The 8,853-nt window shown below is 53.6% G+C and overlaps 1 protein-coding gene across 1 annotated transcript in view; it reads left to right on the forward strand.

Moving 5' to 3' along the window:
* Positions 1–6,362, forward strand: part of PNLDC1 (PARN like, ribonuclease domain containing 1) — a 15,240-nt gene extending 8,878 nt beyond the window's left edge. The window contains exons 12-19 of the mRNA XM_011380364.2: positions 1,177–1,232; positions 2,036–2,100; positions 2,540–2,593; positions 2,782–2,824; positions 4,143–4,242; positions 4,559–4,734; positions 4,848–4,946; positions 5,718–6,362. Of these exons, the coding sequence (XP_011378666.1) occupies positions 1,177–1,232; positions 2,036–2,100; positions 2,540–2,593; positions 2,782–2,824; positions 4,143–4,242; positions 4,559–4,734; positions 4,848–4,946; positions 5,718–5,781 (657 nt within the window). The 3' untranslated portion in view covers positions 5,782–6,362. The remainder of the gene's footprint in view (positions 1–1,176; positions 1,233–2,035; positions 2,101–2,539; positions 2,594–2,781; positions 2,825–4,142; positions 4,243–4,558; positions 4,735–4,847; positions 4,947–5,717) is intronic.
* The last annotated feature ends 2,491 nt before the right edge of the window (positions 6,363–8,853 follow it).

An 8,853-nucleotide genomic window follows, 5' to 3' on the forward strand; every position in this document is an offset into this window, starting at 1 on the left:
TTCTCTGGGTGAGGAGTGCTTCGCTTGTCCCAGTAACACTTAGCTTTCTCTCTCTCTCTCTCTTTAAAAATTACTCCTCTTACTCTTTTCTCATAATTTACAGCCAGTAACAGTTTCCTTTTCTGTCTCGGCACCTCTGGGTCGTGTTAGCTCAAATATGAATGTTTTTTCTTTCTCTCATCCAAGTTCCCGTGTTTCAACTTACTTGTGTATAGTTTACGTGCTTATTTAGATGGGACAACAGAACTCATACCTAGAGTACTTACCTAGTCAATATTTGCAGCACGCTCAAAGGGCATCATAGGGGGTTGTCCCCTCTTGAAAAATCTTGAGAAAACATCTCTACTGAGCCTTAAGGTTCTGGGTTTTCAACTCTGACAGCCCGTTAGAATCACCTGGGAGGCAAAATACTGATACCTGGGCCCCGTCAGCCTGCCTGATTTAGAAGAGAGGGGGCGGGGTATTTCTGAAGCTCCCAGGGGACTTCTGTGCGTACTGCATGTGGAAAAGGAGCCCCCAACTGGTTTAAATACCACTTCTAAGTTAAACTGAGAAACGAAAAGGAGATCAGATCAGCGTGTTAAAGCTATAAGCTCATCATTGAAATTCATTAGGGAGCCACAGTGAGACCGGGCTGCTTGGTCCACCTTTGCCCAGAGTCTTGCTTTCTGTCCACACATTTCCGGCCCCGACGGTGTTCTGTGATGCTGCCCGTCTCCGTTTACCCCGAGTCCGGGGCTGGGGGGAGGTGCAGGGCTGACCTGAGGGAACCTGTGCTTTCCTTTCCACATGACACGGGGCGAACTCTAGGACGTGGTCACCTGGCACTGCCTGAGGCCCTCTGATCCTTAGAACACCTGGTGTCCTGCATATGTGTCCCTAGCCTGGTCTGAGGCCTTGGAGTCTTGTGTTTTTCTAGAATCCCTTAAACACTTGTCTTTGAAGGAAGATGGTACAAGCTGTGTTTGTGGCAGCTTTTTCTAGCTTCGGTTATTGGGTCCCTTATCCAAGGACACTTGGTCCCCTGGCACTTTAAAGGCTAAGTCTGTGTTTATTTTCAGAGAAGGGAAGAGGTCATGGGAGTTAGCATTTTCCAGGTCATTTTAGATAATTCCTAAAACAGATAACAGAAGCACAAATTTTTTATTCTCCCTAATTCGTTTTCCATAATTACAGGAACTGAATTTCCCAAGGGTTTCGAATCTTTCTGAAGTTTACGAAGTCCTAAGCAGGTAAGAACGCTGGTGTTTGGAGTTCCCTGGAGAGCAGGTTCTCAGCTGGGCGATTCTGCTCCCTGGGACACGTTTGCAATGTCGAGACCCTCTGGTTGTTACAACTCCAGGGGCATGGGTGGCTCATGAGTAGAGTCGAAGATGCACTGGCAGACCCCACGTTGCTAGCACTGAGATTGAGAACCCCCTTCTAAATGGGGGTGGGGGGATGACCTGGGAAAATACAGCTGCTTAATGATGTGGTACTTTCTGATGGCCGGGGCTTTATTTTTCTTTCGATCCGTTTGATTTTTGGAGTGATGAGCTCTGTGGGAACAGGGTTGTTTCATTTTGTTTTGTTCTTTCGACGTCCCTCCTGGGCCTATGGCAATGCAAAGCATTAACCGTGCACACGCGTGAAGGCCGCCGACACTCGGGTGGGTCCCCGACCTCTGGGGTGCACCAGTCCTGCCTCAGGCCCTGTGTTTCTAGGATGCAGGCGGGCAAGTCCTTCAGACCGCTGGGCAGCCAGCCTGAGGGCAGAGCCAGCGCCCTTCATCCTGGTGCCCAGGCTCGGGTTGAGCTTCTGGTAGGTGCTCGGAACCACCCAGCTGAGCCTCGTGCCCGTGTTCTCTTCCGCCTGTCCTGTCACCTGGTTACCGAGACCCTGTGTGCCCAGGCCTAGGTCCCTGCTGTTTGTTCTTTCTTTAAGGTGTTCCAGTATTGAGGACATTTTTACGAAGAGGGCGAGGGGAAAACAGGAAGGATTGTTTTCAGTGGTTACTCCCTCTTCTGCTTCAGCCTCTGTTTATTTTCTCTGATAGTGACTTGAATCCCACAAAGAATTCTGGGCCAGTGATCATTCATGCAAGCAAGTGTGAAAAATACGGTACGTGCCCAGGAGCGCGTGTCCCCCACCACAGAGCACTGAGGTATTAGAGTGTCGCAGGTGTGGGGGCGTCACGTGGAGTGTTCCTCACCCAGGCGCCGTGATCCCTCCAACCCCCTCCCTCAAAAGGAGTCACCCCAGGTGCCCCAGAGGTCCCGGGGAGGAAGGGCGTTCGCTCCCCTTTGCCGTTGAGAAGCTCTCTGTGTCCCGGTCCCGTGGATGCTCATGCCGCCGTGGGGAGGGTCCGGGTGAAGATGGGGCGCGTGTGTCTCTGGAGGAGCAATGGTTGGTGGCTGGTTGTGCCAGCCTGCGTGGGTGTGGAACTGGGTGGGGGGTGTGGGGCGGTAGGCACAGAGGGTGAGTGCGGGACTGTCGTGGGGGGAGGGTGTGACAAGGCTCCTTTTCCGTTCTCTCCTGCTTCTGGAACAACGCCCCTCAGTGGAGACAAAGTACCCCCACGAAGCAGCGTATGATGCCTTCCTCTGCGGATCAGGTGAGAGTCGCTGTCCTTTAAAAAGGAGACTCGTGTTTTATTTGTGATCGTTCCCCGCCACCCCTAGGCTCTCCGTTGATTTCCAGGTGGGTCGCACGTAACGGAGTGGAGCACGAGTCTGCGTGTGCTTTGATAAGGTGGTTAGGTTGAGCCTTGACGTCTGTTACACGTCTAGCCTTTCTTTGCAGTGCTTTTGAAAGTGGCGCACTTGCTCCTGTGGAGGGTGCACAGGTGAGTCCGTCTTTTCATCCTGGGGTTTGGTCAGCAGTTGTGTTTGTCCAGCCCTCGCTGTACGCCGAGACCCCCAGCCCCCCCCCCCCAGCTCTCCTGAAGAGGGTCACTATGTGGGTACCCTCTGTGACCGGGGGCAGCTTCCTCCCCAGGACGGCCTTGCCCACCGCCCCTGCCTGCCTCCTGTCCCGGCGTGGGAAAGCCACGTGTCGGGAGCCCAGGCAGTGGCCCAGCCTGTTACCGCGCTTCTCACGGCCATGTAGATCACAGCGAGGGGGGGCAGGTGTTCAGGTCAGTAGACGACATGTTCTCGGGGCCACACAGTTAGGCGGCCCAGGGCAGCGACTTGGAATTGGCACACGGGGGAGCACCCTCCAAACCCTAGGCCAGAATCCGAAGTGCATCTTTGGTGGCGGCGTCACCGGCGGCGACTCCACAGTCAAAATGCGCCTTCCGCAGCGCCGGCCCGGGGGACACTAGTTTGCTGGGACTTGGAGGCCAGGCGAAGGAGCTCAGCAGAACTGTGATGTGTTCTTTGCGGTTGACTTGGAACCAGCTCTGCATTGTGATCTGTAACGTCGGGTACAGCCTGTATTTGTCCGTTTTGTTAATGGATATCATGCGCAGAAGTCTGCGACGTACTGATGTGAGCCTCGTAACTTAAATAAGAAATCTGCTGTCCCGTCTCCCTTTTTCCTGTGCCTTGCTGGCATCTCAGTGCCCACTGGGAGGTACACGTGCCAGACTGTGGGGGCCGCTAACGGCGGCGGACCCCTGAGTTCCCTGGCACCTGGGCCTTAGTCCTCACAACGTAAAAACCCTCCTGGGTGTAGAGAAGCCCCGTAGAGGCCCAGGCCTGCCAGCCTCCGAGGCCTGTGCCTCTTCATGGCCTGCGCGCGGGTGTGTGTCTGGTGGCGTCTGGGTGGAGGCGGGGCTGGTAGTGGAACAAAGCTGTGGTATGGGGACATCCATTAGGAGTCAAGGGCAGTGTCATGTCAAGGGATGAGAAAGTGGCCTCTCACTAATTACGAGCCTTTCACTAATGTCCGTCAGCAGAGGGGTCCTCACCAAACTGTCACCAACAGATGGTGGCCACCTAGAAGCTGCGCTTTAGCTTAGGCCATGAAGGGGTCCTTTTGAGATTGGCCGTTTGAGGGAAGCACACTGACCTGAGCCCCAGACTGGCGAGGGGAGGGAGGGAGAATTGTCTGAGACGGCGCCTCCCCGTTTTCTGTCCCCAGAGCCTTAGCTTCAGCCGAGGACATGTGCATAACCACCCGTGTGCCTGAGTGCCTTGGGCTTCTCTCTGTCCATGTAGTGCCGGCTCCACACCCGAGCCCTCCTTCCCACTGTACCTCGACGTGCTGGCTCCCTATGTGAACCAGGTGAATCTGATCCGCGCTGGGGTCCCCAAGATCGTGAGTAGCCTTCACTTTGCTTTTTGACTCTACTCGGAGGCCACGCTGGGTGGGTCTCCAGGGCATCTTGGGGGTTCTGATCATGACCAAAATCGGGGCCAGAGAGGGTGCTCACGCCCCACCAAAGTTGTTATTTTTTCTTGGGTCTTCTTGCGGAAACCAGTGTGGATCTGCTCATTTCCTCCTCCTCCTCCTCCCCCGCGCCCTTCAGCTCCAAATGGAGCCATTCCTACTGCTGCTCTCAGGATTTGCAGACTGGGTAGGTCGTCAGTAGGAATGGAGGAAAATCCCTTCCGTTCTTCTCTCCGTCTTCTAGAACTTTTCTGGTCCGGATCACCCCAGTACCCGACCTCCCATCCTCATCCTCAGTGTCAGGAAGTGGCCCGGGGTCACCGAGCAGCAGGTCTACCGTGAGTTCCAGAACCTCTGCAAGTTTGACGTCCGGCGGCTCACGCGGAGCCAGTTCCTGCTCTTGACCAACAAGTTCAAGGAGTAGGTGCCCTGGTTCTGACCGGGATGTCCCCGCCACCGCAGCCACTGGGCACCCGCTGGCAGCCGTGGGCCCGGCTCTCGCGTGCCTGACCTGAGAACGCTTCCTTTGGCAGCGCTCGGAGCATCCTGAAGGAGTACAGGTGCCACCCCACCCTGCAGGTCTCCCTGTATCGCTACTGGAGACACTCTCCGAACATCAACTGCATGTTACAGTAAGTGGGCGGGACCGCGGCTGCTCGTCACACCGTCCTGAGTGGAGCTCAGCTCTGTGGCTGCGTCCGGGCGGAGGGGGCGCCACGGCAGGGTTTCTCGGGCGGGAGGTGCCTGGTGTGCCGAGGGCCCGCGAGAAGGCCACCGTGACGGGAACGAGCAAGCATGGGGACGAGGCTAGAGAAGCGAGTGGGTCCCGGCCGTGGGTGAGGACCGTGAGAGGGACGGCACGCGGTCACAGGTGACGCATGGCTGTCGGTGTTGGGACAGACCAGAGGACACCAGGTGGGGAGAAAGTCGTGAAGCCGGTCACCCGGTCCCGGTTTGGTCGTGGCTTGGGCTGCTCGGCGGCAGAGCGGGGGCAGTGACGGTGGGATCGCTGACAGACCGGAGCAGGGTCCAGGCTGAGTCCAGGGCTTTTGGCCTGAGCATCTAGAAAGATGGAGTTGCTGTTCCCGTGCTTTATACGGATTTCGGCAGGCCGATCAGGACCTGGACCTGAGAAAGCCATGGCTCCTCGGCAGCCGTGTCCCGGCGTCAGCCTCCGGTGTAAATCACTAGGGAAAAAGGCTGGTCCACGGCCCAGGGCCGTTCTGACTTCGGGAGGCAGACGTTCCCTGTTGGTGGAGAACCAAGGGGAGGAGATTCACACCTGGGCGAATGAAGTCGGGAAGGAAGGGGCGAGCCTGTGTGTCGAAGCTCAGACGTGCTTGGCGCGCACAGCCCGCCCGCTCGCCCGGGCCCGCTGACCCGTGTGTGCCGTTGTCTTGCAGAGTCTGCGGCATAGTCACCACCTGGGCCCTTGTCGCGTTTCTCCTGGGACGACCTAGGCCCTGACGCAGCGAGGCCCTGCAGCTGTGCCCCGTCTCCACGCCTCTCTGGGACAGCCGTCCTGGGGTTTTGTGCGGCCCACTCTCCTTGCAGGTGGATCTCTAGGGTCCTCGTGAGGACTTCTGTTCAGTTTTGAATGAGAATTCTGTAAATATTATGAACGATAAAGAAATTCTTAGATCTGGTACCTTTGTGACCCAAACTTTTTTTTTTTTCCTGTAAACGGGGGAAGCACCACCTCTGAGAAGGTAATGTCCCAGAGTGTCTTAGGAACAGACAGTTACGTAGGAGCTGGACACCAGATGAACAAAAGGCTACGTTATTTCTGAGAGGGAAGTTAATGGCCAGTAGGCTGGTAGGGGTTTAGGCCTGAGAAATTGTCTGAGTTTAATAAAGGAAGACAGGTGATGCTTTTGATAAGTATTTTAAACCATAAAATGCTAATACTCACTTTACAAGCAACAGAATTACCCATATCGCAGAGTTGAGGTGCAATCAATACTAGTTCATTATGTTATAAGATCTTAATTTCATCTGCATCATTTATTATAAGAATTCATTTAAATCATCTCAAATGTTTTGTGTAATTAAGGGCAAAAAGCAAAGTAGTAAATAAATATTTGTGGATGGACATTTCTCGCAAGTGCATCTCTCGAGGCCTTCACTGGCTGCTGCTGCTTTTCCTGGTACTGATTTCACTGCTGTGGTCTGAGCAGCAGGAGGTCCCCATGGTAGTTAGGGACACGACTGGAGGGGACAGCCAGGAACCCTGGGCTTATTTGGCCTTGTGGAGTCCTGCTGGCCCGAGGGCCCCACCTCCCGCCCCGGGAAGAAACAAAGCCCCGTCACCTTTGGGACTGCGGTCTCCAGCTTGGAGCCAGATCCTTTGCTCTTGTGTGTTCTGCCTGAGAACTGCATTGACAAAATGCAATATAGATAAAAGTTTATTTTGTGTGTGTGATGACTTCGATCAATTCCGTGTAGCTTTTAAGTCACCCGGCACCCCCAGCCTCAGGACCCGTGGCCGTCTCGAGGATCACTCTTGATTATTTCAGTTACCACAGATGTCTCAGGGACCCTAGTCTGAAACAGGCTGGGGCTTCACGGCATCGCCTCCACTCTCCTCGCTGCCCGGGGGGCTGGGCCCCGAGGCCTTGGCCGTGCTGGGCCAGGAGGGCTTCCAAGGTGAAGCAGAACAAGAAGATAAGCTGTCCTCAGTTTTTAGAGCTTGCTTTATGTGGTAGTGAGTTCAGCGTGCTTGCCATGGTGTCGGGTCTCAGAAGCGATCCATGTAGATCAAGCCTACTTCTCAGCGCCCTCCAAGGGAGGAAGGGACATTGTAACCGGATGTCGTCATTGTCAGTCAGCTTGGGGCATAAAAAAGGGAGACAGGTCACCTCCTGGGAGAGCAGTGGCTGCGCTGCATCCACCTTTGTCCACACTTACAAGGTGGGCAGCGCTCTGATATCTGCTTGGACCTTTGGGACGATGCAGGGAGAAACATGGGGGAGGAGGCAGGAAGCAGCGTGGGCGAGAGCTGAAGGCCGTCATGTTATCTCGAGTAGAAAATGAGGGGACTTCATGAAAAGTCCCTCTTGAGTGCTGCCTCTGAGACATTCAGTTAGACTTTATAAAACAGCCTATTTAATTTGGGGTTGGCCAAGGTCAAGGAATCTTTTACTGCTTTGGGGGGATGGTAAATTCCCCTAAAACAACAGTTCAAGAGATAAAATTCAACTTCCTGTGGAAGCAAGAAAACAATAAAAATCATAATTTCCATTTTGTGGAAACCTACATCACCACTTGATGGCACCAAAAAATAAGAAAACCAAAGGGTTTCTTATTGCCTCCTGGTGGAGGCGTTTAAAACCATTCTGGGGAACATGAACTGGTGCAGCCACTGTGGAAAACAGCGTGGAGGTTCCTCAGAAAAACTAAGACCAGAATTACCATGTGACCCAGCCATCCCTCTGCTGGGTCTCTGCCCCCAAAATATGAAAACATCCGTAAAGATACACACACCCGATGTTCATTGCAGCATTGTTCACGATGGCCCAGACATCGAAACAACTGAAGTGCCTCTCCACAGATGATGGGGTGAAGATGTGCTGCTTTTATACACTGGACTATCACTCAGCCATAAGAAAGGATGAAATAACTGCCATTTGCAACAGCATGGGTGGATCTGGAGATGATCGTGCTCAGTGAAGTAAGAGTTGAGAACCATATGATTTCACCCATATGTGGGGTATAAAACTGAAAGCAACAAACGAACAAGACAAACAAAAACTTAGACACACACAGTTTAGTGGTTACCCAAGGGGAAAGGGGGTGAAGTATATGGTGACAGAAGATTTGAACTTTGGGTGGTGAACACACAATGCCATATGCAGACGATGTATTATCACATTGTACGATTGAAACCTATATAATTTTGTTAACCAATGTCACCCCAATAAATTTAATAAAATATGTTACTAAGTGTGCAATTAAACTTTCTGAAATATCAAAAAACATAAAGAAAGCTCCATTCTCCCTAAATGTATGGGACGGTTGCTATTTTGTGAGCCATGATATGTTTTTGTTCGTGGGGGAGCTTGTCCTTGACTCTCTTCCCCTGCCTAGGGCAGACCTCATTGCCCAGGCTATAGTTTAAAACAGTTTAAAAAATGATTTCTGAGACAAGAGGTTTCCTGGGGACTTGAGTGTCCATAGGCCTGGCCTGAGGGACTAAAGCCTGGAGTGTCTATTTTAAGACAGACTGGACATTGAATGGCTGATGCCAGCCATGAAGTCCCTATGGGAGCTGGGCATAGGTGGGAGGGGGGACTAGGGTGCGGGACACTTGACACCCACACTCAAACCCCAGAGGGTGGATAGCCCAGGAGAGGTGACGGCTTCCCTCCTGGGACCCTGGGTGGAGGGGTCGGGGTCGTCCTGTGCGGTACTGGGCAGGGGGTGGCCGAGGTGGAGTAGACTAGTGGAGTGGTGTGGCCCCTAGCAGCCCGGGGTGGCCTCTTGCCTTTTTGTGCAGGGCTGAGAACAAGCATTTGCATTACTGCTGGGGATAGAGGGGAT

This window comes from Pteropus vampyrus, unplaced genomic scaffold (genome assembly GCF_000151845.1).
Source record: "Pteropus vampyrus isolate Shadow unplaced genomic scaffold, Pvam_2.0 Scaffold392, whole genome shotgun sequence".
NCBI classification, from domain to species: Eukaryota; Metazoa; Chordata; class Mammalia; order Chiroptera; family Pteropodidae; genus Pteropus; species Pteropus vampyrus.